Here is a 25,630-nt window from a genome sequence, read left to right as displayed (position 1 = left end):
TTAACATGCCCCTTCAGGGGAAAAGGTCAAACATGTTAAAATTTTGGGTTTAGACGTTAGTTAGGGCACGGATTTAAAAAAAATGGCATCCAAATTTAGACGAGTGATGTGCAAAATAAATTTGGCTAAAACATTATGTAATATCTTGTTGAGGGCAGATGAGAATTCAAGGGATCCGATTAGAATTCATTCCTTTTCGTGGAAGTTAGTGCAGTGTTTAAGGTAATTACTGTGAAAACTTGGTACACTTGGTACACTTGTGAAAACTAATAGCTACTACAAAGATGTATACTACTTACAAACACTACAATGGGTGTAAATATTTTTAAAAACTTAATAAAATACAAGTATAAACAGAACTGAATGACTAAAGATTATTGCAGTTGATTTGATGCCATTATAAAAATGTGCGAATATGAATTGAACTGGCTTTGCTTATTTCAAAATTATGCAACTATTATTGTAGTTTCCAGATTTATGGTGATTTCAATACTACCTTAACTTGTCCGTAAAACCAACCAACTTCTAGTTGGTGTACACATGTAGCTAAAATCTCATTTTGATTACAAGGTTGTATCCTTAATGCTGTTACAAAACTCACTAAAGCACACAAGACCTGGAAACCATAAATTATTTTCATATCATCATTGAAAAAGTAAATAGAGTGAATCACCCCTACAAAACAAGAGGAAATAATGTAAAGCAAGTGCCCAGAAACTAATCCTTAGCGTCATCATATATGACACTGCCAAAAAGTCAGCCCCCGCAAATCTGACTGAATGACTGTTAGCGTTTATGGCAACCTACTTTTACTATTCTTAACCCTAGATAACTTGATTTTGAGACATGTGCAAATACTTTGTGGTCAATCATTCACAAGTTGAACGAAAGTGTGATAACTGCTGCTAATCAGAAAAGTGCTACACTAACAACAAAGTGCTTTGCAAGTTATTGATGTAAAAGTCTTGGCTGTTGTTTTGGAGCAATTCATCCTCGTTTATAAATGTAACATGATCACTTTGTGGCCAAACACCTTAAAACTTATGCATTCATACGCGTGTGCTTGTGCATATTTCATTGAATACTACACTACGGCTTAGGATAGTTAAAATCTTGGCACAATTAAATATGATGGTAGCAACGTCGTCGTCTTATGCATACGTCCAATGACATACCTACATCTATCTATCGACGAGTAAAATATGTATTTACATTTGATCCCACAATAGCAAGCGTTGATCCCCTCCTCCCTCACCCAAATTTTGTACACATAAAAAAAAGTTTTAACATAAGTACAGACATCAACTGCACATTTGCTTCCTTCCGATTTTCCTTCCTCTTTCCAATAAACGAAAAAAATCAACGAAACAGTACAGTCGTCAGTTCCAAACAGAATCGTTGCCAAAAGAAGGTTGGTTTCCCGAACCATCTTCAGTTTACTTTTAGCCGTTTCTCAACTCAACTCTACGTTTTGTCTTAACTGGGAACGAAAAATCTTAATAAAGAAGACGGTTATGCACATCTAGTGCAAGCTGAAGCTTACTCCTCCATATTATTCCATAGAGTCAAATTGTTTTAAAAGGTAGGTAAATGTGAGAGAGAGAAAGTGTGTTGAACATGATCATGACCATATTTGTCAACTATTAAAACATTAACAACTTGGGTATGTCCTTCATGATGAGTCGACCCAACACACAGAACGTGGTCTCCCATTTAGTTTAACAGATCTCTTTCCGTTTACATCATACTGCATTCCGTTGATTATCTCATTATTTCTTGGTCATAGTCTTGTTACAAGAACAACCGGCAGCTGCATCTTGATTTTCATAAAGTGGGGGACATCATTGCTTAATTGCTGTAATTTTGTCGCAGGTGGTTGAGAGCAGAAAAACGATTGCAAATCTACCTACAGAATTTGGTGTGAATTACCAAGTGTTTCAAAATGTGTCTCCGAATGAGGAAATGTTGTTTCTGCCTGGATACCAGAAATGGAACGATTCTCACCGCCGTGGCGTGCATTGTGAGTGGGAGTTTTTTTAGTAGTCGCTAACTTCGTGATTAATAAAATTGGATGACAGTACACAATTTGGATAAGGTTTTCAAATTAATTTCATGAATTCCATAGGCCGCTTCTCTCTTCACTTTTGCATTCATCATCCTGGGTCTCGTCTACTGGGACCAATTCTCGCTACGAGTGCACAAAGCTTACCAGGAGATTGGCCTTGCAGAGGATACAATTGACACGTGCATAAAAAGTGCATAATAATATTATTACCAGTTTATATTATGTGTGGTAATTTTTTTGAAATTATCATATTTTTCATGTACATAGTTCTTTGGTGGGGAAACATATTTACTCTGCTCACCATCATTCTGTATATCATTCTCAGCATTATGCTCATAATTGGTGCAAGTCGGGTAATTAATGCACACAGCATCATTTAAATGCATTGCTGCATAATTATCTTAAAATTCATTTCTATTATAAAAATGCAGGAAGAGTTCAAGCACATGATCCCCTGGATTTCGGCTTCGTTTCTTCTACTCCCCTTCGTCACGTTTAGTTTCTTGTTGCAGGTAATAATAATATCCTGTCGTCAATTCGACAGCTACAACTTGTCGACATAATCATAAAATTTGCCTTACTTCACAGTTAATTTTCGGAATAATTGGGGGTGGAGTAAGCGCAGTTCTCGTTCCAGCAATCGTTGTCCTCATTTGGTGCGTATTTTGGTGGTATGGCTTCTTCTGCGTGGTTTCTCATTATCGAGTAAGACTTGGCCAGCAATACGTGTGTAACTTTTATTAAATTACTTGCATTAATTTGATAAACAATATCATTTTAGATGTTGAAGGGAGACATTCACAGACCGGTGGCAACTCTCTTTCGCCGGGACGACTATTAAGAAAGTTTCACCCCTGACATTTACCACTCTGCAAGAAATACTGCCACTAAAAATCTAATCAATTGTTACCCCTCATTGTTAGAAGTAGTTTGACTTTGTTAAAACATGGAGGCGTCTGGAGTACTCTAACTTAATTGACTGGTAAGCTGTACTGTAGCCCCTTCCTTTGTGTCAGGGAGCTAAATCAATTATTAACACATTTTATAGTTACATTAAGATATTCATTGTTATTTAAGGATTAACTTAACTTATATTTTACATTTGAACTACCGAAAATCGTGTCTCATTAATATTAATTGGTGGTTAACAAGTTTACATGTTTAAATGTTTTGTCTTAATTTAGCATGCATTAGTTATATGCATACGAATTCTATTAGGATTTCATGGTTTTTATCCGTATAAAATTATACACTATGACATGCAAATAACAGGCTATTCACTTATACATATGTACATACTTAAGTACATAAGCTATGCCATAAGCGTCATATGCTACACTCTACCTCTCTCCACTCTCCAACATGATCATTCTATACGTCTTAAACTTGAGTAATAAATTTTTGAACATACCAAATAACGAGGTCATTTATTCCGCATCTCATGAAAGAAAGTCGGCTGTCATTCGTTCCCTCTTGAAAAGTGAAAGTGAAGATTGGGATGCAGAAACAAAATATTGTAGAATAGGCCATCCACCATCCACTTTCACCCTAAGAATATGGCAAAATATCACCACAGCCGGGAAAATATGGCATGAAACATGTGCAAGTTTACTTGATCTTATGTATTTCCTGTTCGACTTTTTCATATTAAAATACTACACAGTTTCTAGAGTGTTAAGCACCGTGCACTATGGAAAAGAACAAAAGTGACAATCAAAACTCAAAGAATTTATGGACACTTTGTGCAAAAAATCAGCACTTGATTGCCGACGAATTGGAGAAAAGTTGTCCGTCCCATGTAGAATGTGCGAAATCTCTTTCGATGCAAATCTACTGGGAACTGGAACAAGAAATGGACGATGATGGTGATGAGAGTTATTCCGACCCTAGTAATTATGGAACTAAGTCCTCTAAAAATTCACAAGAATTTAAAAAATGGATTGAAAATGTTGTTTGTGACGAACACAACCAAGAAAAGAAAGCATTGTCAGTCTTGTTTGAAAATACGAACAAGCGTATGTTAGAAAACAAGGATAAAATTGATGCTATTCGAACCACAATCCTTGAACTTTCTGGTGGTCACAAAGCACTGTTGGAAAATTGTGAGGGAAGTTTACAAAAGATTGATGGATTCATGTACAAAGATGTTGACGACTTTGAGAAGCAGTCGGGCATACGGTTAGTACTTTCTTAATTTGCAGTAAAATAAAAATTTATAGCGCACTATATTAGAAGCAATTAAAACAACAATATCTATTTCAGATGTCGTGCAAAGTGTCAAAATTGTGGGTCCATCAACACCAAACCAATCTCTTTGGTCTCACATTCCTGCAGTTTTGATGCATTGCAACAACTCTTCACATTGAGACTGACGGATTTGAAGGGCAAGAAATTGCTTGACATCGGTTCAGGAATGGGTTCCATTCTTTACGCAGCCTATTGTCTTTCCGAATCTGCACAAATCACTGGAATTGAACTTAACAAGCGATTGTGTGACATGGTATCGAAAGTAGCAGTTTCACACGGAATGGACAAAAATGGTCGGTTACAAGTGGTTAATGGAGATTTGTTAGACCATGCAGACCTTCTTCAAGATAGTAATGTCATAACTTTTAACAATTCCTTTGAATACTTTGTCCCTAGAAATGTCCAAATAACTTTATGGCAGTTTATTAAACGGAACATCAAGTCGGGTTCCCTACTGGTCACAAACCCTTCCTTGGAAAAGTTGTTTTCTCCTTTGCAACCCGAACTAGGAATTAAAATTGATGAGTGGGTATCGCCATTTATTTTCCCTCCCCATGAAGCATATGATAAATTAGTAGCTTTATCAGTAATTCAGAAACCTGACGAAATATTTTGTATTTACAACGTGATCTAAATAGTTACAAGGATATATTTACAATAATTTACTGAATTTTATACTAGGCTAAAGCAGAGATAACAAAGTTATCAAAAACACAATGTAAATTTGGTGACTTGTCTAATGTGACTCGTTCATACTGTACTGCAGAGAATGTCCTTCGGACTGGTACTGGTTACCGTACTGCAAAATGATGATAAAGTAGGTCACGACTGCCCCAAGAACCTGGAATAATCAAATATCTATGTGCATATGTATACACATAACCACCCATTAAATTTTTCCATTATACTTACTGTCACGATGAAGGGCTTATCCACAACAAAGTAGTGTCCGCCTGTTAGGCACATGCGTTGGTGAAAGCTCATTTGCAAACTCAGGATGAGATGCCTCCTTGCAACGCTGTCGTGGACACTGATCCCCTTCGTCTTGATTATCTCGTAACTCTTGTTGGCCTCTTCTGACACGTATGCGGCGTGCAGGGAAACGGACAGGAAGACGTAAATGTTCTGGATAAGGAGAACAATCGCCACAAACGTGTCCAACCCGTCCCCGTGACTGTTGAAGATTGTAAAAGTGTTGCTCATTGCAACGTAGTAGAGCTCAAAGCACATGTTCAAAATCTGCACATTTTGAAATAAAATATGATTATAATGTCATCATAATTTTTATAATTTTGATAATTAGTTTAATACATATTATATGGATTTACTAACCTGACTTCCAAAATAAGACAATAAAATCGCCGCAAACACTTTATCCGTGAGACGCACAAGTTTCAGCAAAATTACGTGGTCGTAAAACAATTTTCTGCAATTTGTATCTTCATCTATCTCTATTGTAATGGTATTAAAAATGTGTTACAAAATTTGAAAAAAAAGATTGAATGGAATTAGCCCATTTGTTTAATTGTGTACATATACCTTGGATGGGAGATCCCTGAAGTTCTTCTCGAAGTCGAGAGTTCCAAACTTTTATGCAATATCTCAAAATTTTGCATTTGAAGACAAAGAAAAATAGCAATGATCTCGAGGCGTACATTGCATACAAAATTATGACCATTCCAAAGGATCGACAAATCCATTCATAATCTTGGTCAACGTTGGGAATAAGGATTCTCAGAACCAACACTCCCATCAAACTTGACCCTCCCTGAGCTAGCTGTATGGTCCTGTTATAATTCCAATCAATATAGTTAGGGCAATTTATTATTAGAACAATTGGCATCTACATAAGAGCTAATACCACTTACAAAACATATGTCGACACAACCATAAGTACGGCAAAAAAGAGAAACCACAAGTTATTCATGTGAAGAAATCTTTTCAGATGATTCGGAACCTTCATGTCCATTTTGTCGACTGCAACATTCCAGAAATTTAGAAATTTCACAACATTCTTTCGATTTAGAAGAAACGAGATGTTTCCCACGGTGGATGAGAGGAGACAACTCCACACCAGGACAAAGGGGATGAGGTTAGACTGGAACAATTTGTCCTGCTCGGTGGTCCAGGGTGGGAGGGAGAAAAATGACCAGGAGAGAAATACACCAAGAAATGAAAAGACGCTCAGCGCGAGCAAAATGAGTAGAAATATGCTCGTGGTTCCAAAATATATCCATGACAAAGATTTCACGGATGAGGAATAGTTCAACCCGTTGCGGGATGATTGACCTCCAAAATTTTCATCGCCAATGCGACCATCGCCACCAATCCTAGTTTCTCCGTGGTCCTTTTTGGAAAATTGGTCAGTGGGGATGGTTGGGATGAAGGGAAATCGACCAAGAATCAATAAAACGTATCGCATGCATGCAAACACGTCATTGACACGACCTTTATGAGGGATTTTGTCCTCTGGGGACGGAGGACTAGACTCCATAACTCGCCCCCCACCACCACCAACAACTTTAGACAAATTTTTCAATTCAAAATTAACGCAGGAAGTTGTCCCTTCCACAAATGAGAATGCTCTCCGCTGTTTCGACAAATACCCAAATTCGTCTTCGTAAACTGGTAAAACCATTTTGAAATATGACAAGAATAAATAAGTAGCGTGCTGCAATTATATGACCTGAGTTGAGGATGTTGCTAAAAAAACTGAGGGTGGGTCATGGTGTGAGTAAGCTTTGTCAAGCATATTTTGACCTTCTAGAAAAAGGCGATGTGAGCAATGTGTTGTATGTACATATGTAATATTCCATTGGGCTGCTGTACAGATAAGAAAATATTAAAAGTCATCAATCATGCGGTCCAGAAAAAAATGAGATGATGAATCATAAGGTTTATTTTCCAAAGTAATTTTGCATACTGACAATGAGTGGGAAATGCAGCTTTTCATAACGTGGATGACAAATAAATATTTCGATAAGCTCTTCTAAGCAAACATGAAAATGAAACCGTAGCTAACTCACTCATGAGAAAATATGAGTAGTATTGAATGCTAAGCCCGTTGCCCTTTGTCGGCACATATTTCGCTAGCATGCAGAGTATTGTTGTCGTGGGGGAAGACGATGCCCAGTTGTCGTCGAACCTCGTCAGCCACTCCCATCACGGCTCGACTTGCATTCCAGCCTACGATGGGACATTCTCGCCACCCTTTAGAGCAAGACAAACGCATAATTAATTACCAGTAGTTGAGCATGAAGCATAATATATTCTATTTTAAATATTATTATGCAATAACGTAAAGTGATTCCGCATACCGTTAAGAATGCATTGCCGTACTGTCTCCGCCTCATACGTAAATCCAGAACTGTTAAGATTGTTAAATTTAATGGCCTCCAGGTTGAGAGGAAGATCAAATTGTAATGTTTCAGTTGGGGTCTCCAAAATTGTTGGGGCCCAGAAAGGAAATTTCAGCTAACGTTTATTTAAATATATATGGGTAATGTCAAAGATCTAATTGGTGCCATTATTAGATAAAATGTTTTTATTAATGAATGAAACCTAAGCTAACCTTAAGCATCCCTTGCGTCCCAATGACCCTCAGCTCCCCCGGCATGTTCACTTTGGAAGAGCAAATGATGGATGCGATTTGGGCCGTATCCCTGTAAGTTAAAGTAATTGCAACACTTTCATCTGTTCCGCTCGCCGAAATGATTCCTGATGCGGAGATGCTGGACGGCTGTCCAAATATCTGATGGGCAAACATGAGTCCGTAGACGCCATGGTTGAGCAGCGTCCCTCCTCCGATATCCTTCCGGCTGAATAAAGAAACGCATGATGAGAACAACTCATTGATGAAATGAACAGTCGGCACAGTTCATTGTAAAGGCAGGATTATGTGAGATTTGAAGTTGTGCAGGACATGATTCACGTAAAAGAGTATACCTAAATCTATCCAGATGATAAAATTTGTTGCCAATTTCAACTGTCATTTGCACAACTTTCCCAATGCTCCCTTGTTTGATTTCTTCTAGTAGTTTTCGTGTGGCTGGGAAGAAAAATGTCCAGAATCCCTAAACGTGGACAATAAAGTAATGATGGCTATTGTCTTAATTGTTAAAAATAAAATAGTTGGTTTCTGACCTCCATGAAAAATAGATCCTTATCTTTGGCAATTGCCACCAATTCTTCAACTTGAGCTCGGTTGATGCAAACGGGCTTCTCGCATAAAACATGTTTTCCATGCAACAATGCCAACTTTGCTTGGTGAAAGTGCTCGGAATTTACAGTTCCGATGTAAATGATATCTGCAAAAAAGAGTGTAAAAATGTAACTATCTACCTGTATTAATTGATAAATAATTAATTTTATATTCATCGTTCGTACCAACATTATCTGACTCGGCCAATTCAGAATAATTTCCGAAAGCTTGCTCAATCCCAAGTTTCTCGGCAAAATCTTCTGCCTTATTAGAATCCCTGGATGCGATTCCAACCACTTTGTGATGATCCAACGGCAGAAGCTTCAGAGCACTTACGAAATCATGAGTACCTAATTTAAACAAATTTTGAAAATTACAGAAATTACAGAATTGTGTTCGTCAAAATTATAATGTAAATTTCTGCTCACATTTTCCTGCTCCAAAAAACCCCCAGCGCAAGCTCGTTGTCTTCATTCTGCAGGAATTTATTCTAAGCAGTGTTTCTTCAATTTAAAAAGTACTGAACGACTGGTTGAACAATAGACTACTCTCAAAGAACAATTGAGATCAACTACTTTCGATTGGGAAGAAATTCTTAAAATTTTACCATCGCAAATGTCTCTCATCAAATTGCACTCACAATCGCAATGTATCATTATTTCATCCGTATCCTGTCCGGTCATTAATCCAGTCCCCAAATATTGCTGAATATCTCGTCTCATCTATGAAAATTATCCTGTCACACAAAATGATGACTTAATCTTCAACAATAAGTTCAATTTTGTCGAGTCAAGAAATACCGATATTTTTCTCATCTACATTCTGAAACCAGACTTCTCTGGTTTTACACATATGAACATTAAATTAGCATTTTTATATAATCACTAAATATGTAGCATTTCAATTGCAGTTTAATACATAAGTCACTCCTTAAACTATTACACATTTTACTTACAGCCTTGATATACATACTGAAGGTTTACAATGTTTGAAAATAAGTCCCAGTCAAAATAAATCATCATTTTCCTGTCTAGCATACAAGATTTTAAAAAATTACAGCAATTGTTAGGTAACATTGTGCATAAACCGATCCACTCCTAATTATAGTTCTAATTGTAGTTCAAAGCATCCACTTCAATCGATTGTCATATAAAGTGAGATTACAAAATAATTTTGTTTTCAATAAAGACGAGATTCGTCCGAATTTTAGGAACGAGAGACTCGGGAACGTGTATAAGAACAGAAGAAGCATGAATGAAATACACGGAGGCCTGATGAGGAATAAAGTTTTTTTCATGGGTTTTTCTCTATCTTTTCCTTGGCCTGAATCTGCAAAAGTCTCAACTTTGCCATAAAACACAATGCCGATTTGTTGGGTGGGTATACAAACCGGAGTCGGCTTCTGCTTTCCTTCTCAAGCAATTTCCTTTCACCCTCCTCCTTTCACACTCTCTTCGTCACGAAAGACGGAAACAGCAGAGGAACAACCGAAAAAGGGGACTGATTTCCCCTACCACTTATTTGTCTCGTATTTACATCCTCCTACAAAGACAACAAATACTCAACGTAAAAGTGAAAAGTCAGCTAAACTGATAAATTTGTAATTAAAAAAGGTAAACAATAATGTTTTTAAGAGTTTTTAAATATTTCATAATCATGATGACGGGTTGTTTGAATATCCTCAGTAAAGATACATATTTTGAAGTTTGAATTTTGAATTTTACACAATGTAGATAAGATGAGCATTGACTGAATAAATTGGTTTGGGGTTTTAACAGGAAGATGCAGTTTTACTGGGAAGGTCGTAAAATCCACATTGTTTTCACTCTTTATGGATTACTTGCATTGGTCACTGTGGGGGAGATAAAGGGTAAACTGGACGATAAGGACCCTTCTTTTTTGGATCATAATATTGATAAGCATGTCATCTTCGCTCTTCCACTCTCTCAAGGAGCATACGACTTTGATGTGGATGGATTTATTCGTAAGTATCTATTTAAAAAGGCTATATTATTTAACTAGTTTACCATCATGTGTGGCAACGTAATAAAGTAATGCAATTTGCCTTTTTCGTTCGATGTAGCTAAACTTCCATTGCAAAGGATGGGATCTATTCATAAAGAGATGATTGACACCATTAAGAAGGTCGCAGATCGAAAGAAACAAATTCAGCACATTCTTACTGTTAGCAATACAATTAATAAGGTAATGGTACATAGTTCCGAAACGAATGTCACATTAGAAGAATTGCTTAAATTAATTAATAATTGTATGCAAATTGTACTTTGTAGGATTTGGACCAATTAAAGTATAAAATTGAGCAAGTGGGAGTTGCAGCCAAAGATATTGATAAGAAAAGTCTTAAAGCAGATGGTAGGCACGTTTTCAGTCCTGGTTGAAAATAAATGCTGATGTTGGGATTTGTAGGTCATTAATTTTTATTCTATTGCATTTACAGGTTTCATATTTCTAGCTGGTCATTCCACACTAATGTGCAACTTTGTCATTTACTTTCCGGATATAATGAAACAACTATTAATCAGAAATCCGACGTTTGATGCTAATGTAAAATGGGCGATTCAGTTTGTCGTACAGGCCAAATTGATCAAGGAAGAAAAGTTGGCGAAACCCTTCAATTTAGTGAATTATGTTTGATTGTTAATTTGAGGATAACACAAAGACATTTAATATATGTAATGTTTTAATTTGTGTTTCTTTAATACTATTAGGCCCAGCAAGAACTTGAAATGATTCCAAAGGATCCGAATTATCATAATCCATACAAGTACGAGAATCGAATGCAGTCAGAACCAACTCCAAGCACAACGACGACAAAGAAACCACGCCGAAAATTACAACGAGGACCTCGACTGTCCGGTGGAGAGTTGTGATTTGGTGATAGTTTTCCAGTATTTCCTATGTTCTGTATTTCAAGCGTTTCAGATGAGCTTTTGAGTACAGGTAGTACAATTTGTATTTCTAATTGTACACAATGAATACAGATCTCGAAGAAAATTAGGCTAACTAGAAGTAGGAAACCATAAAAATAAAAAACAGGACAAAGTATTTCTTATTGTTAAATATAATACATGTAGTATATTTTGTAGATTATATACTTGTTTGTTGTGATAAATTGACGAGTCTCTCTCTCTGTGCCAGTCATACAAATTTAATGCTCAAGAGGTGACAGACTGCTGTTTAGGAATTTATATTTTGGACGTAATTTTTCTACACATTTTGTGTTTTCAACCTCGTAATTTATGTATCTTTGGTTTTAGGCACTTTAACTTCTAGTTATAGGTTGTAGGAACCATATAATTTCCTGTCGTGTCTGGATGAATAAATAATAGAATAAATTATCACTGGAGTTTTATTGAATCAGTTTTGATTTGTTATTTCATAAAACTTTATACACATGATAATAACAATGCTCTCCATTCATAAAATCTAGCTCATGTTCTAATACTAACCAGTTTACAAATTGTGAGTAATTATGCATTTTACATTCTTCCCCAAGTTCCTCTTTGTCCCCAGAAGCAAACAACAGTAAATAATCTTCTAATCGTTTATACAATATTAATATCGCTCCCGATTTCATACTATTCCTCAGCGTTGTAAATATCGTCTCCCTCTGTTTATCATCAGCACTTAACACTCGTTCACACAAAATTACCAAGTCCATCGATTTTATTATTCCAACGTCACCAGGTAATAAACCAGTGCAAACGGTCACCTTATCACCCATCCCATGCTTTTCTACAACCCTTCTCTGCAACTCGCACTGGTCTGGAGCCCACTCACAAGAAATTATTTTCTTACAATCTTTGACAAATAGGTGCGTACAAAATGTCACACTGCCAATTCCACTTCCTAACACTAAAATATTATCCAGCCTCAATTTCCGATCGTCCACAAGCAGAGTAAACAATTTCGCCAGCGTGGTTGGCGAGAAGCTGAATTGAATCGCAGGTTCTATCGGAGTACATTTCGTCATGGTGCAATCCATACATTTAAATGGCGATTTGATCCCAAGGACTCGATAAGCTAATCCCTCATCTTCAAGAAATAGAGAATCAGCTTCAACCTCGACATCCATTTCATCACTTTTGTCCATGTCCTCCATCTTGCTGTCATAACCGTCGCCTCGTTTGGCGATAACTGTTGCAAAATATTCTTCATACGGGGGTTCTTTCTTGATACGTTTTATCAAAAGTCTAAAGTCCCTCGAGTTGGTGGCCCTCTTCAGCCAAACATTGTCGAGGAGATCTTTCTCTGGGTTGAATGTCCTCAGCCAGTCCAGCACCCTTGTGCTAGGAACAGAGGACTCATTGCTGGCCGGCAGCAGATCTGCAAATTTTGGGTCGTTGGCCTCAAGCCATTCCAAAATTTGGAGAAGTTGTAACTTTTTTCCGTCCAGAGCCCTCAACTCCAGCAGACCCGGGTCCGGCAGCTCAGCCGTGTGGTTCATATTTTTTTTTGTTTCTGTATTTTTTTTAGAAAAAAATTACGTTTCGTAATTTCGGAAATATAAATATTGTTTGCAACTTGTCAATTGCCTTGATCTTACTTGTATACAGTTTTCTACTGCCTTGCCGTGTTGTTTGGAGAGTTTGATTGAGGTGAGTTTCCTAAAATATATTCGTTCTATTTAATTGAATTTGATTAAATATAATTTCTGTCGTGAATTTAATAATATTTAGTGTAATTTGCGAATTGCTACTAACTTTTTAACTAACGTGTGCACTATGTATTTATTGACACGTAATAGATACTTATTTATGTATGTGCATGAGGAATAGCACTATGCGATAGTTATGGAAAATTCAGTCAAGTTGACTGACTTGACCCCCTTTTATGTTATTCATGATTGTCCTCCCTCCTTGTCATCGGCCTTATCAAAATTCTCAGAATGAATTGAACCTGCCAATATTTTCCTTTTACCGCAGCCATATATGCATAGTGATCATCGTATCGTATCGTATCGTAATCCTCATATCATTCTTTCATATCATAAAATTGAGCCCTTCTTCAGAGCAATAATGTATGTATGTACAACTGCGTGTTCTACAATGTTCACAAACAAACAGTTTTGACAGCATGGTACGGTGGTGTGTAGTAATAGATAGAATAGTTTACTTAACTTTACCTTGATTCAATTTTACACGTTTACACAATAACAATTTCATCCACGATAATTCCACCACCACAGCCAAACGAATACATATATGGAAAGTGGTTGAAAACTTTAACTAAATAATGGCTAGGGCTGAGTTTACTCCAGGTCGGTATTTGTACCATGAAATATTTGCGATCATCTACCACAAAATCTGGATCTGCAGATATGGATATGAATAATACGATATGATGTCATGCATGGAACTAAAATGAATGCAGAGTATAACAGTCTTCATTCAGGTGAGGCTCGAGTTCCTTCAAACTTTAAATAATTTGAATGGACATGGTTTAGTTATAGCAAGACGTTATACATGAAGTTGCTAAAAGTAAAGTACTCGTAGCTATAATTTTTAGTGGGCTGTTGTAACAAATTTCACAACAGACTAGCTCAGCAGAGATAGCTTGGGGAAAAAGGTATGTACGGACATGTAACGATAGTAACAACGAACAATAGTTGATATGCAATCTCCCTCCTGCTGCTACACCACGATAAAGTGCACTTAGAAAATACTACCACTCATAAAACTGAGCTTATTATTATTATTACCTAGCTCTTCGCAATTAAACGCCAAATAACTATCAGTCGTTTAATTACAGGAGCACCGTTTTTTAATTTGTTCAGCAGCACGTACAACTCTGAAGACTGACGACTACTACATATGCACTTCTAGAGAGAACAAGTGAGTGTGAATAGAGTAAGTATTAACATGTTGGTGGTGATCTTTTTTAAACGGATTTTTTAACCCAGTGACTTGTGATACAAAACGCGTACAATAATAGAACCGGAGTATAAAATAACGCAACGAATGCCTTGAACGGAAGGAAACTAGGATCTTTTTAATCTAGCAACAACAACGACTACAAAAGTACAAATTATAATGGAGAAGAGCTTGGAGTTGTTGTCCGACATAGAATGTCCCTTCAACCCTATGATGGCACAAGGGGACGGACCCCTTCTCAGTAGGTCATCTTGCAATCTCATCCGTTTCGATGACAGCGGTGATAACCAGTCTAGGGTTTATGGGGACGAGTCATTCGAAGCTCTTGGAGGAAATTCTAGTGTGCTGTGAGTGATTATGTTTACATATTTCCAAATTTTTGCATGCATCACTTTTTGTAATGTAGTGAAGGAAGGTGAACTGCTAGTAATTTGCATGCAACAGTGCAACAATGTTTATTTACTTTAATGTAACTTTTTGTATGGATGCATCTCTCTCGCAGTGATCCTTGTGATCTCAAGACGGAAATTGCACAGTTAAAATTCCAGATCCTGAAGTTGAATGAGGATTGTGCCGATTTGAGGAAACAGAACTCAACTTTTCAAGATGAAAACATATTGTTAATGGTGAGTTACGTTAATTGGATGAAACAGCATTACTAATTGGTAGAAAGCATAACTAATATGTAAATCTTGTTTTTGATTATTTTCCGTATTTAGTCAGAAAAGGACGAGCTGGAGAAAAAGTTGGCTCATCGTGATTTAGCTCAAGAGCGAATTAAACAGCTCCAGAAACAGTTGGATGAGACAGTACGAGCGGTATCGAATATTGAAGATCTAAACTCAATTCTTCGGGCAAAAAATCAACGTCTGGAAAAAGATTTTTGGGACTTAGAAGACAAGGATAATAATCTCCGAAATGATGTATGCGTTTTACGTGCACAACTTTCGTGTTTTACGGAACAAACAATTTCTTATATTTGTTTATTTATATGCAGTACAACAAAGTAATGACAGACTTGGAAAAGGCTTACGCCAAGATAAAAAGGAAGGATGAAGATATTCAACGACTTAAATGTGCATCAGAAGACCTAATTGAGAAATGGAGAGTTAAGCAAACCTGGTTAGAGCATCAAATGACAGATTTAAATGAGACCTTGGAGGAAATAACGAGAGCGAATTTTGTGAGATTTGATAATGGGCCTCCTCAGACGCACGAAAAAATCGTCGCTTCGAAGTTTGCTTTGTTTTTCGCTTATCGATAACATGGCAAGAATTATGAAAATTGTAAAATTTTGTTTCGACTTCAGCTAACCGACCTTAACCCCACTTCTGAGTTGAGTTTCTGTTCGCTTATCCCAGAGCTCGCTTATCAGGAAGCAAGCGAAAAACTTAGCGAAATTAGAAACGACGATTTTTTCGTGTGTCTGAGGAGGCCCAATATATATATATATACATAGAGGGGTGTCTATTTTCTACTTGAAATTTAATAATCATACGAATCTCTTTATAGCAACTTCGACAAGAAAAGTTCGAGTTGGAAAATAGTTTAGTGGACTGTGCAGGCAACCAGTTGGTATATCTCAATGGCAGTATTGGCAGTCCTGTATGTTTTTATATTTACTATATAGCAAAATATTTGCTATTTACGTTTTTAGAAAATGGGTGTTATTATTCACATTTCATTTAAATTTTTTATATTATTTTAAGGAGGGTAATTCCAGCAGGTCAAGCTCTCCCAGTAGTCCACGCTGCTCTCGAACAAATTATGCAAGCCCACGATCCTACCTTGGGCGCTCATTGCAAGCCGAGATCGCAGCGATTATTGTACGTGTTACGGGTTCAATTTCCAATTTAATCATAATCTGAGTGCATATACAGTGCATATGTATTATATACCCATTCTAACCTAAATCCAACCCTCATTCTCATTCAAGTAGTCGATAGAAATGGTTCACTTACTAATTTGTGCATATATACTCAATATATTTAATACAGCAGTCCAATAATGGTTCTTCCGCTTCTACCATAAGTTTGGACAATTCTGTGTCTCAATCGTGCCCTGTTCTTTCCGAGCCTGACGAATGCATGGACAAAATGTCCATGCCGGTGCTGTTGGTGACCTGCTCAACCTCGACGCAGACTGATCCTTTAATTGACGAACAACCAATTGAAATAACAACAACACCTCCTTCTCCCCCCTCGTCGGATACTTCTCTCGGGATCAACCTACGAGTTGAGCTTTGTTCTTCAAAGTTAGGACTCTCTATAGGACGCCCACCGTCCCGGAGACCCTCCACGCAAGACAGGAGCTTATTGGACCCAACTGATCTCGGCGATCTTGAGGATGGAGGAGATGTCAACTATCTGGATAGCTTAAGCGCTCATATCGGGTTAGTAAACTACACTTTTCTGCACTATTGCACTACCCTTGTCAATTTTAGAGGGCCAAATTTGGTCACTAAGATAATTCTACTATAATTTTGTAACTCTATTTTCAATCCATATCCATCAAAGCAAATTGTAATACGGTAAAAAGTTGTTACCATATTACAGGTTTTTTTCCGTTCGGTATGAAATCTCTCCGGGTCCCTCATCAAATATTCAATGTGTCAAATCTGCAGAAACATGAGCCAATCTGTGATTGACAAATAAGGTTGGCTGCAGATTTATTTAGTGCCATGAATATGAACGTGATCGGAGAGGCAAAGGTGTAAATAAAATCCATTATTGTTCGTGCAACTATGTACAATCTGCAGTGATGTCGGGACTATCGGAAAATCATTTACTGATTCAGCAGCACTACTTTGCCATATCATAATACAACTGCAGCAAGCACCTTATTACTTGAGAGTTCTGGCTCATTTGGCGTAGTATTAATAACGAACTGCTGCTACATAGCGACATAGTTGTGGTGGTAAATAATGCCATGTATTTCATTCCATTTCATGGTCATGTCGCTGATGCTCTGAGTTTGGCTTAAAGTAAATGCCCAAACTAAGTAATAACTGCCACTACATACACAATATCATCCACTTGGTTAATTTCTCTCCTTCATTTCTTGTTGCTCATATGAATATATATGTAGATAGATATATATATATTTGCAGAAGCTGTATTCATATATGCCGAATGCCTGCTGTTAGATAAAATAGTGTATTATGACCAAGTTTAAGTGAAATAATGTAGGCAAAAGCTTCAAGCAGAGGGTTGTTGTGTGGCACTACTTTTATGGAACATAATGGACTGGTTAGTGCAAATGTGATGATCGCACGATGGCTTGGTTTGGCATAATATTTAGTAGCAGAAAAGTTGTAGAATACTGCAACCCTTTAAGCTCGTTGTAGGTTAGGTAGGTAGCACACCTGTTGAAGAAGATTGTATAGAAATTTCTGTTTGATCTCTCATCATCATCATCCAGCTTATTCTTTTCTTCTTCTCTTCTCCTACTTCATCTTCTTCTTCCTCGAAAACCTTAATTGTTACTCGATCAAAAAATATAAAATAAATATGAGTTCTTCTTGTGGACCCTCTTTGCCAATTTATAATGACCAAAATGAGACATCCCCTGTGGGTGTTATTCCTGAGTCGGATAGAGAACATATGAAAAAGTAAAGACGTGAAATTTCGGGAAACGTTAAATTAAAACCATTCTTAAACTTTGGATTAACTAATTTACTTTTTATTTATAGGTACGCTTTCGATCCTGTGAGAAGATGCTCTGAATCTGCAGCAAGGATATTAACGGGTCAGGAATGGAGAACTCTAAGATTGGACTTGGATAAGAAAGCTCAAGATGTTAGTTTCTTATAAAAAAAATGTTGCAAACAGATATGAATAACAATACTGATCTTGTGTTTCTTAACAGAATTATAGAAAGGGGAATGAAGAAGAGGGAAATGACTTTGAAGGAGGTCTTGCCGTCGAAAGTGGTTCTCAACGCCCTTCAAATGCACCAGACTTGGAAGAAGAAGCTGAAGAGTGTTTGGAGAAATTTCCAGGCCTTGTTGAAAAACTCTTTGAGGATTTAGATGTAATTAAGCGAACCCAGAAAAAGTAATTTGAATCTTTTAATTGACACTTCATCAATATTCAATTCAGTGATAAATGGTTACACTTTAAATAATGCGGTAGCAATGTGTTACCACATTATTATTACTAGGTGGTGACCACATATTGACTGCTTTGATAATAATTTGGTAGTTTAATTACACGGCGTGGTATTACATATATATGTACCACGAAATTTAAATTTGTTGTCAACGGGTGAAAAACTGAAATAATGTCGGTCATAAACTATTAGCACTATTGTTCAGTATTTAATAGTTTAATCGTCCATGAAACTATAAAATTGGTAGTCAAGTTTGTGACAGTCACCGAATTGTTTTTAAATATCCTAATTGCATGATTTTAAATAAGATAATTTTAAATCTATTTCAGCCCGGCCGAATTCGATTTAGAAATTATTTCGGTGAGCAAATAAATTCGAATAAAGGTTTACATCACCGAAAATAATAATTAAATTAAATTTACAATTTTTTTTAGACTCGATTTAACCATTTAGCCCACACTTTTAAAGTCGAACACTCAAATTTAGCTCAAAGAAAGGAAATTAATGCCAACAATCATGACCATGCCACGACAAAAATGGAAGACATTGTTGAATCTCTATCGGAAATTGTTCAGGTATGCAAATGAAAGCAAATACTATTTATTTCGTTTTGCGGAAATACTTACTCTTAATTGATTCTGACATTGTTTCTATTTCAGAAATTTGACGATATAACAAGAAAAACAAACGTGCCTGAAGATTTGTCTAAACTGATCTTATCATTCAAAAACATTCCAGGAGACTTGGACATTTATACTCACGAATTATCCAAAACATCTCGCGTAAGTGGGACAATTATATTCTTAACCATTTGGGCGACCTGTCAATTATTTTGTTTTGACATTTTGGCTATAAATTCTCCTTTCAATTTTAGCGAGTTGGAATGATGGATGTACAAGTCCGCCTTTACAAAATGATTGAAGTTATGGTTTTATATGTTCATATTTTGAGAAACATGTGTGCCGAAAAAGACAAGGACATTCAATCAGCCAGGTGGGTGGGTCAATTTTACGGCGTACATAATTATGCTTCGGTAAGAAAATAGTTTCGAGTATTAACCAAATCGGAATACATTGAACTACAGGAAGCTCCTCGATAAGAATAGTATAATCTACTCGGTATCGAAACCTGTCACAGCGAGGAACAACGAAAATGGAAATAACAATAACGGAAAGGTAACAAATTTATGATCACTACTTAATACTTAATTAAATATTATACGGAATACTTACTAAATAATTAATAATGCAAGCAGCATACATAAATAGGATTTAACAACTAACATAAGTCAGTCAGTCATATTTCTGTGTTGTCGAATTCTCTTTGATTTGCGATTCTTTTTAGAATTAAAATCTTATTCAAAATAAGATTCAAAATTCAATTAATTAATCCGAACTTTCAATCCTTTAGCTGTGCAACGGAAACCATGAGAGTGAGTTCGACCCTGATTCTCCCGATCGACCTACCCAGTTACTTCAACATTTACTGGGACCTATCAAATCAAATCTCAACATGGATAATAAACTGGTGCTCAAGGAAGAGAAAGCAAGTCCTAACGTACTCCTTAGGTATTGTACCATCCTGATGTCAAACTTTCTTTGCGTTTGTGGTCCTGAATTCGTCAGATCAACTCGACTCATTTAATTTCTGTTACAGATTCTGGTCTGAAGCTTACGAAACAATGAGGTGTGAATTTTTCTGGCCGTGGAACGGAGAAGACACGTGGCGTGGTATGAAGGAAGGATTTTCCTTCACTTTGATGGTCTTGGGTCTCTTTGTCATCTTCCGGAATTTATTCCCCAGCGTTGCGGACGGTTGTCCCACCCCATCCATTGATCTCGGTTCGATCTTCTCCAAACATGGAGAACTCCATCACCCAGCCCTCCCACCCATTTAAAAAATAGCAGCACCATACAGACCAAATAATGAAACTTGAATCTTTGGCGGCAGCGTTATCATTACATTTTACAGATATTATACAAACCACCAAAACGGAATTCTTATTCCGAAATTGTTTCTAATTATTTAAATTGTTTTTGTAAATTATATAGATCTATACATATACTTAAGCCGTTGTGCCATGAGGAGACAATTGCCTAACAATACTGTTGTATAAGTTAAATGTGGAAATTCCATTGTTAATTTAACCCTACAGAGAGTAATGAAAGAAGAGACGATCGAATAATAATAGTTGTGAGTGCTAGTATGTATTCATATATTAAAATACTGGTACTACTACTCCAACTTATGTCTAACCTACGATTGAAGAAGAGCAATAAATACAATTATCGTCATGTTATTACTCAAAAAGCAATATGAGATGAAATGATAAAGGATACTTCTTCGTTCGTTGCATGCATGCATGCATGTATGTGTGTAACATGTAGTCATTAATTGTTCATATATGTAATAATCATGAAATTAATTTACATTCATCAGCATCTTGTGACATCGTCCATTTTCATGTCAAACTATCACTATTTCTATGTATTCACGAATGCTGTATGCTATTCTGTTATTGCTACTATCCAACCAACTGGTTTGAACGGTTGACTTTGTCAAACAAGCGGTGCGGTATCCTCTATTTTGCAGTATTTTATTGGTTCTCTGCACAGGGTGCGTTTTCCGATTACTTGGCAATTAATTCTTTCTTTAAACACAAAAGATTTAGAATACTTTTTCATGTGATAATAATTTTTAGTTCACCTCATTGCATTCCGTGGGTCAGCGGATTTCGTATTTGATTAATTATTTAATACTATATAATGCATGCTTAACTTTACTTGGCGTGTGCGTTACTTCAGCGTTTCGTTCTTCTTTTTTCCCTGAGGGTAAATGAGTATAGTTTTGATTGACGTAAAAACGGCAGGATTTTATAGAAATGAATTCCACCAGTCAAAGTAGTCCAGTTTGTCACAAAAGCAAAACTCAACATCCAACTCAGTCATCATCAGTTATAAAATTAGTGCATAATCTATCATGCAGATTAGGAATTTTGTTCTTCTTGTTTTCAAAATAAATGTCGGCTTGACTTCCTTCAACTACATTCTACAACTACAATGTTGGATAAGGGGTCAAGGCAAAAGTCAGCATGCATATTTACATAAGAGTACTTCTGCTCACACAGCAATCATAAAATTGTGCCTCTGATCTGATCATTGTTTTAGCAGTATTTGTTATTGTATGTACTAGTTTTATCGAGTATTATTATCAAAGATGAGTCAATTGAATTGATCGGCCAATTCACTGCTCAATTCACCATTCACCACACTGTGACGTCCTATAATCAACATTATCTGAAGATAATAATCATTCATGACCACGGTAATGCATAATGCTATGTTATAGATGTATCGTGTCGAGTGAGTTACGAGAGTCATAAATCACCCCTTTGTAATTTGCCATTCGACAGATTATGTTGGTTTTTTATTAGCGTTTACACGTAAAAATATACACATTCCATATCCAATCGAAAATTCATAATTATCACGATTCTTATTAAATTAAATTGGGGCTCATATTACATTTGGCCCTAATAAACACGAGATAGCAGCGATGATCATCTGATGATGATGAGAAGAATGAAGATGCGTTATGCTATGTACATATATTCAATGACTTTTATTGATTGAGTGGTGCTGCATATTATTAAGCACTTAAAAAATGGACCTTTCACCCTCCACGCTGTAGGATAATTTAAATATTAACTGGCACTAATGAACTTGGCCATAAATTGGGTGAACCAAAATGGAGTCGAAGAGGGATATCAGAGTAATTCCAGCAAATGACTTTACGGAAATAGATAAATTCTTCTCGTCCTTTGTTGTTCTTGTGACTTTTGACATGATATCGTGAAGTAATTAGACAACATCGTGTCCTTGTTGGTGAATAATAATTTTGGGCTACTTCGACTCATTCTCGTTCTCGTTCTAATCTGGTTGTGAGATTATGTATTGTGCATTTTACTTACGTCTGCAGATGGAAAATGGGGAATTCTCTTGGCTTTTGACCATGATTGCGAAATATGTTTGCATCTAACACACTTGGTCTCCTCAATACTTGTTTAATAAATTAATAAGTTATTTCTACTCGTATTAATTTAAGCCTTAGAAAGAATTATGCATCGCTAGCCGTCTCTAATGCGAAAAGAGGAATAATAATAATAATAATAGTTGTAGTCATATCGAAAATTGCATCGTCTAAGCATTCATGCATCTAATAAGTAATGTGTTATTAATGTACTGTCTGTTTATTATAATAAAAGCTATATCATGCATACCTACGAACTATTGTACAAATTCAAAGTTTGCAGATTTGCAATATTCCTCTATTAATAATTGTTGCTGTTACTTGAGGGTGCTTTTTTACCCTCTGCTGACTGAGATGCAACAGAGTCAGAAAAAACTCTACAATGACAACAGCTAAATAAAAAATGCTAATATGATTGAGGTAAGTGACAATGAAGAGTCGTATTATTTCCTACTAGACAGGAAAGCCAGGCCAAAAGCACATATGCACATACTCATCATTGTCACTCGCTTGTCTGCTGTATCGTTAATCTTTCTGGTGGTGTATCAGCCATTAGCTAACAAAACTGAAAAATTATGCTTAAATGACACAATCCATTTGGGGATGAATGAATTTGGGAGATTCAATGAAATGAAGTGTTTTTAGATGACGTTAAGTACAAGGTGAATTGAGTAACAGGACACATACGCATCAACATCATCATCATCTTCATAGATGCAAAAGCTACCAAAAAAACAATAATTCGCAATAAAAAAACATTTCAGCTTTAAAATACTTAATGCACATCACAATAAATATTATTATAGTTGGCTTGCTCCTTTTCTTTGAATGCAGATGCAATTAGGATGGGCATGTCTTTGGGAGAAATATATATCTTATTTATAAAATGTTCTTATTGGGACAGGGACACGAATTGGGACACGAATCAATCGATCAGACCTTCCGCAAGGATGTTTTCCCATGGCTATGAAAATCATATCATCGCCAGCATTAGAGTTCGAGTCCATTTTTAGAAACACTTTAATTAATTAATGTGCAATAAATCTGCGTGCACTGTGGGGAAGCACGAGCAATGCAGAAAAGGAGTTGGTGGTGATAGTAGTGGTCTGATCAATGAATTCTAGTAAAGACAAGTTTAAGGAGGACCTGTCCAATGTCCACAACTCATTGATTATCGTTCAATTGTGTCCTCGTGTCCCCTTGGAACAAAGGAAGTGGTAAATTTGTCACTCAATTGGACACTTCCAATTTTAGATAATCGTGTTGTACACATTTTCTTCATAGAATTACATGTACACGAATGTGTAAATAGTAATGTTTGTTTTATATTGTATTCCCATTAAATACATACATACAGCAGGAATGTTAGTGTTGAATGAAACCTGATTGATGCAATCTAATTTCTATGTCTGCGGAGAAATTATATGTATTGAATTACGTCGTGCATATGTACATTATGCCAATTACCAGACACGAGATTGGAATAAAATATGTGTGACTGGAAGGTGCCAGATTTAGTATCTGCCTTATGATTATTATTTCATCAGATTGTCCTCAGTTCCAAGTTTGGAATTTTTTGTACATGTTCAAGAATAATCTCCAAAATTTCATTCGCTTTTGCTTCTGATGTTAATTTTATGTTAAGAAAACTTTTGTTAAACGTAAAATCGTAGAAACTCAAATAATAGTAATAATAATCAAATAGACGTTTTTCATGCTTACCTTCGCCTTCTGCGCACATATTCTCTTAATTAGAATGAGTCCAAGAGAATACACAAAACATGCAGAAAACTGTTGGCAAGCAGGATACCACATTAGTCGCTTTTATTCAGGTACATATATGCAATAGTGTCACAGTTAAGGACATTTCGTCAAATTAAAAAGTGTACGATAATCATAACTCTAAAATATTAAAGTTGGCTTTCACTCTTTTATTGACTCTATCGTTTCATGTTCATGTAGAAATAATATTTCCAACAAAATTCAAAAGGAATAGAGCTTTATCAATAATCAGAGTTTGTATGCCATCATAAATTCAATAATAATGCATGGAAAACAATAGGATCAAATTGACATTGATAAATTCCACATTCATGCCCAGAGATTAATAACGTTTTGCCTCTCCACCCAGTAATAACGGTCTGTTTTGTTATTATCGTATAACAATAACACCACAGACAGATTCCACCATAAGATCGCCGATCGGCCTCATGACCTAATTACGAACACAACCCTGGAGATTAAGAAACCTTGAATTGCTCTCCGCTGGGAAGATTCGGCAAACCCTTTTTGCTTCAAAAGGATGTCTCAATGTCAGTTATTACCCATTTTCATTATGTTATGCACATGCTAAGGATGCCGCTCTGAGGAACTAGATAAACCCAGAAGCTCCACGTTTGCTGATCATTTTTGATGGAGAAATAAAAGGAGAAAAATGAAATAAAGCCCTCCCACCATTCACCGTTACACAATTGTGATGTGTGCAAGTAGTAGATATCTTATGTATGAACATATGTATCAGACTGAGGCCGACTTTCAAGGAAAATGTCCAGCTTTGCTTTCACCTTGTTTCTTCCAGTAGAGAGAAAGCAGGCTGGCTGGCTGTTTGACTGAGCATTAATCAATCCGTCCACCTCCAGCCTTGACAAATGCATTTCAGTGATTACACATTTGATTTGAATTTCAGACCCGAGTAAACCTTTTTCTTGTGTATTTTACACCTTTTACGCCACATATGTACACACAAAGGCGTGTACAATGTCCCTTTTGTACTACCGAGCATGTGAAAAATCTTTGTTGGTCACTCCACTTCACTGACAAATGTGTATGATGCGAACACATCACGCCATGCCGTCCATGTGGTGTTTTGTGTATATATGTGGTCTCATGAATCTCTTTTTTGCGACTCGAGTCAACAAACATTTGTTGGTAATAGGAACAAGTAACCTTCGGAGAAAGCTATTTGTTCTGAGGAGTGACATGGCCACTGTGTCAGTAGTCAGGTCGCTTTCTCCCAATCAGCACCATCACAAAATTCAATCTGGACACCAATAGACTTGATTTTTATTACTGACTAAAATTTAT

General features: G+C 36.4%; 7 protein-coding genes across 15 annotated transcripts; 4 read left to right on the top strand and 3 right to left on the bottom strand.

The window, feature by feature from the left end:
- The first annotated feature begins 1,211 nt into the window (after positions 1-1,211).
- LOC110851291 lies at positions 1,212-3,480 on the top strand. 2 transcript variants are annotated; one of them, XM_022099010.2, is made up of 7 exons: positions 1,212-1,582; positions 1,873-2,020; positions 2,126-2,255; positions 2,333-2,418; positions 2,497-2,577; positions 2,654-2,770; positions 2,847-3,480. In XM_022099010.2, the coding sequence occupies exons 2-7, from the start codon at positions 1,943-1,945 to the stop codon at positions 2,904-2,906; spliced, it is 552 nt and encodes a 183-aa protein (XP_021954702.1). In that variant the 5' UTR covers positions 1,212-1,582; positions 1,873-1,942; the 3' UTR covers positions 2,907-3,480. The 2 variants fall into 2 exon arrangements, with proteins under 2 accessions (XP_021954702.1, XP_035708446.1); XM_035852553.1 differs by lacking the exon at positions 1,212-1,582 and having other exon boundaries at positions 1,711-2,020.
- Positions 3,481-3,731: 251 nt separating this feature from the next.
- LOC110850917 lies at positions 3,732-5,692 on the top strand. The gene is made up of 2 exons (XM_022098521.2): positions 3,732-4,243; positions 4,328-5,692. The coding sequence occupies exons 1-2, from the start codon at positions 3,756-3,758 to the stop codon at positions 4,944-4,946; spliced, it is 1,107 nt and encodes a 368-aa protein (XP_021954213.1). The 5' UTR covers positions 3,732-3,755; the 3' UTR covers positions 4,947-5,692.
- On the bottom strand, positions 5,556-6,949 carry LOC110850916. The gene is made up of 3 exons (XM_035852552.1): positions 6,181-6,949; positions 5,852-6,099; positions 5,556-5,763 (listed from the first exon to the last, which is right to left on the bottom strand). Exons 1-3 carry the CDS (start codon positions 6,804-6,806, stop codon positions 5,627-5,629), a joined length of 1,011 nt encoding a protein of 336 aa, XP_035708445.1. The 5' UTR covers positions 6,807-6,949; the 3' UTR covers positions 5,556-5,626.
- Positions 6,950-7,188: 239 nt separating this feature from the next.
- Positions 7,189-9,740, bottom strand: LOC110851368 (trans-1,2-dihydrobenzene-1,2-diol dehydrogenase). The gene is made up of 7 exons (XM_022099110.2): positions 8,942-9,740; positions 8,699-8,863; positions 8,456-8,619; positions 8,258-8,385; positions 7,884-8,130; positions 7,630-7,786; positions 7,189-7,522 (listed from the first exon to the last, which is right to left on the bottom strand). The coding sequence occupies exons 1-7, from the start codon at positions 8,985-8,987 to the stop codon at positions 7,368-7,370; spliced, it is 1,062 nt and encodes a 353-aa protein (XP_021954802.1). The 5' UTR covers positions 8,988-9,740; the 3' UTR covers positions 7,189-7,367.
- Positions 9,741-9,923: 183 nt separating this feature from the next.
- Positions 9,924-11,880, top strand: LOC110850658. Of its 3 annotated transcripts, none has more exons than XM_035852713.1 (6): positions 9,924-10,126; positions 10,292-10,497; positions 10,597-10,718; positions 10,805-10,886; positions 10,972-11,131; positions 11,243-11,880. In XM_035852713.1, exons 2-6 carry the CDS (start codon positions 10,296-10,298, stop codon positions 11,262-11,264), a joined length of 588 nt encoding a protein of 195 aa, XP_035708606.1. In that variant the 5' UTR covers positions 9,924-10,126; positions 10,292-10,295; the 3' UTR covers positions 11,265-11,880. The 3 variants fall into 3 exon arrangements, with proteins under 3 accessions (XP_035708606.1, XP_035708605.1, XP_021953834.1); XM_035852712.1 differs by having other exon boundaries at positions 10,972-11,158; XM_022098142.2 differs by having other exon boundaries at positions 9,932-10,126; positions 10,972-11,153.
- A 1-nt stretch (position 11,881) lies between these two features.
- On the bottom strand, positions 11,882-16,505 carry LOC110850656. Of its 4 annotated transcripts, none has more exons than XM_022098137.2 (3): positions 16,369-16,505; positions 13,081-13,141; positions 11,882-12,995 (listed from the first exon to the last, which is right to left on the bottom strand). In XM_022098137.2, exons 1-3 carry the CDS (start codon positions 16,378-16,380, stop codon positions 11,911-11,913), a joined length of 1,158 nt encoding a protein of 385 aa, XP_021953829.1. In that variant the 5' UTR covers positions 16,381-16,505; the 3' UTR covers positions 11,882-11,910. The 4 variants fall into 4 exon arrangements, with proteins under 4 accessions (XP_021953829.1, XP_021953832.1, XP_021953833.1 ...); XM_022098140.2 differs by lacking the exon at positions 16,369-16,505 and adding an exon at positions 14,236-14,301; XM_022098141.2 differs by lacking the exon at positions 16,369-16,505 and adding an exon at positions 13,660-13,725.
- LOC110850655 lies at positions 14,243-20,831 on the top strand. Of its 3 annotated transcripts, none has more exons than XM_022098135.2 (17): positions 14,243-14,383; positions 14,469-14,754; positions 14,910-15,033; positions 15,127-15,330; positions 15,405-15,590; positions 15,920-16,012; positions 16,117-16,233; positions 16,405-16,799; positions 18,099-18,204; positions 18,275-18,462; positions 18,847-18,877; positions 18,952-19,092; positions 19,177-19,299; positions 19,392-19,510; positions 19,602-19,692; positions 19,928-20,085; positions 20,174-20,831. In XM_022098135.2, exons 2-17 carry the CDS (start codon positions 14,567-14,569, stop codon positions 20,412-20,414), a joined length of 2,505 nt encoding a protein of 834 aa, XP_021953827.1. In that variant the 5' UTR covers positions 14,243-14,383; positions 14,469-14,566; the 3' UTR covers positions 20,415-20,831. The 3 variants fall into 3 exon arrangements, with proteins under 3 accessions (XP_021953827.1, XP_035708604.1, XP_021953828.1); XM_035852711.1 differs by having other exon boundaries at positions 14,286-14,368; positions 14,437-14,754; XM_022098136.2 differs by lacking the exon at positions 14,243-14,383 and having other exon boundaries at positions 14,388-14,754; positions 16,408-16,799.
- Positions 20,832-25,630: the final 4,799 nt, after the last annotated feature.

Source organism: Folsomia candida, unplaced genomic scaffold, assembly GCF_002217175.1.
Source record: "Folsomia candida strain VU population unplaced genomic scaffold, ASM221717v1 Fcan01_Sc006, whole genome shotgun sequence".
Classification (NCBI taxonomy): Eukaryota; Metazoa; Arthropoda; class Collembola; order Entomobryomorpha; family Isotomidae; genus Folsomia; species Folsomia candida.
Note: the sequence above shows the minus strand (reverse complement) of the source record. Positions and strands in the feature narration are given on the sequence as shown.

Bases quoted from the DNA above. Each gene is read 5' to 3' on its own strand.
- LOC110851291 (XM_022099010.2), top strand. From the start codon at position 1,943: ATGTGTCTCCGAATGAGGAAATGTTGTTTCTGCCTGGATACCAGAAAT. The intron at 2,256-2,332 runs GTGCATAATAAT...TCATGTACATAG, and splicing joins AATTGACACGTGCATAAAAA to TTCTTTGGTGGGGAAACATA. The intron at 2,578-2,653 runs GTAATAATAATA...CTTACTTCACAG, and splicing joins CGTTTAGTTTCTTGTTGCAG to TTAATTTTCGGAATAATTGG.
- LOC110850917 (XM_022098521.2), top strand. From the start codon at position 3,756: ATGGAAAAGAACAAAAGTGACAATCAAAACTCAAAGAATTTATGGACA. The intron at 4,244-4,327 runs GTTAGTACTTTC...TATCTATTTCAG, and splicing joins GAGAAGCAGTCGGGCATACG to ATGTCGTGCAAAGTGTCAAA.
- LOC110850916 (XM_035852552.1), bottom strand. From the start codon at position 6,806: ATGGAGTCTAGTCCTCCGTCCCCAGAGGACAAAATCCCTCATAAAGGT. The intron at 6,100-6,180 runs GTAAGTGGTATT...GAATTATAACAG, and splicing joins GTTGTGTCGACATATGTTTT to GACCATACAGCTAGCTCAGG. The intron at 5,764-5,851 runs GTATATGTACAC...CCATTACAATAG, and splicing joins TCAGGGATCTCCCATCCAAG to AGATAGATGAAGATACAAAT.
- LOC110851368 (XM_022099110.2), bottom strand. From the start codon at position 8,987: ATGAAGACAACGAGCTTGCGCTGGGGGTTTTTTGGAGCAGGAAAAT. The intron at 8,131-8,257 runs GTATACTCTTTT...TTCTTTATTCAG, and splicing joins TATCATCTGGATAGATTTAG to CCGGAAGGATATCGGAGGAG. The intron at 7,523-7,629 runs GTATGCGGAATC...CTTGCTCTAAAG, and splicing joins ACGGCAATGCATTCTTAACG to GGTGGCGAGAATGTCCCATC.
- LOC110850658 (XM_022098142.2), top strand. From the start codon at position 10,296: ATGCAGTTTTACTGGGAAGGTCGTAAAATCCACATTGTTTTCACTCTT. The intron at 10,498-10,596 runs GTAAGTATCTAT...CGTTCGATGTAG, and splicing joins TGATGTGGATGGATTTATTC to CTAAACTTCCATTGCAAAGG. The intron at 10,719-10,804 runs GTAATGGTACAT...TGTACTTTGTAG, and splicing joins TTAGCAATACAATTAATAAG to GATTTGGACCAATTAAAGTA.
- LOC110850655 (XM_022098135.2), top strand. From the start codon at position 14,567: ATGGAGAAGAGCTTGGAGTTGTTGTCCGACATAGAATGTCCCTTCAAC. The intron at 18,463-18,846 runs GTAATTTGAATC...AATCTATTTCAG, and splicing joins ATTAAGCGAACCCAGAAAAA to CCCGGCCGAATTCGATTTAG. The intron at 20,086-20,173 runs GTATTGTACCAT...TTTCTGTTACAG, and splicing joins AGTCCTAACGTACTCCTTAG to ATTCTGGTCTGAAGCTTACG.
- LOC110850656 (XM_022098137.2), bottom strand. The intron at 12,996-13,080 runs GTAAGATCAAGG...AAAAAAATACAG, and splicing joins CAGTAGAAAACTGTATACAA to AAACAAAAAAAAATATGAAC.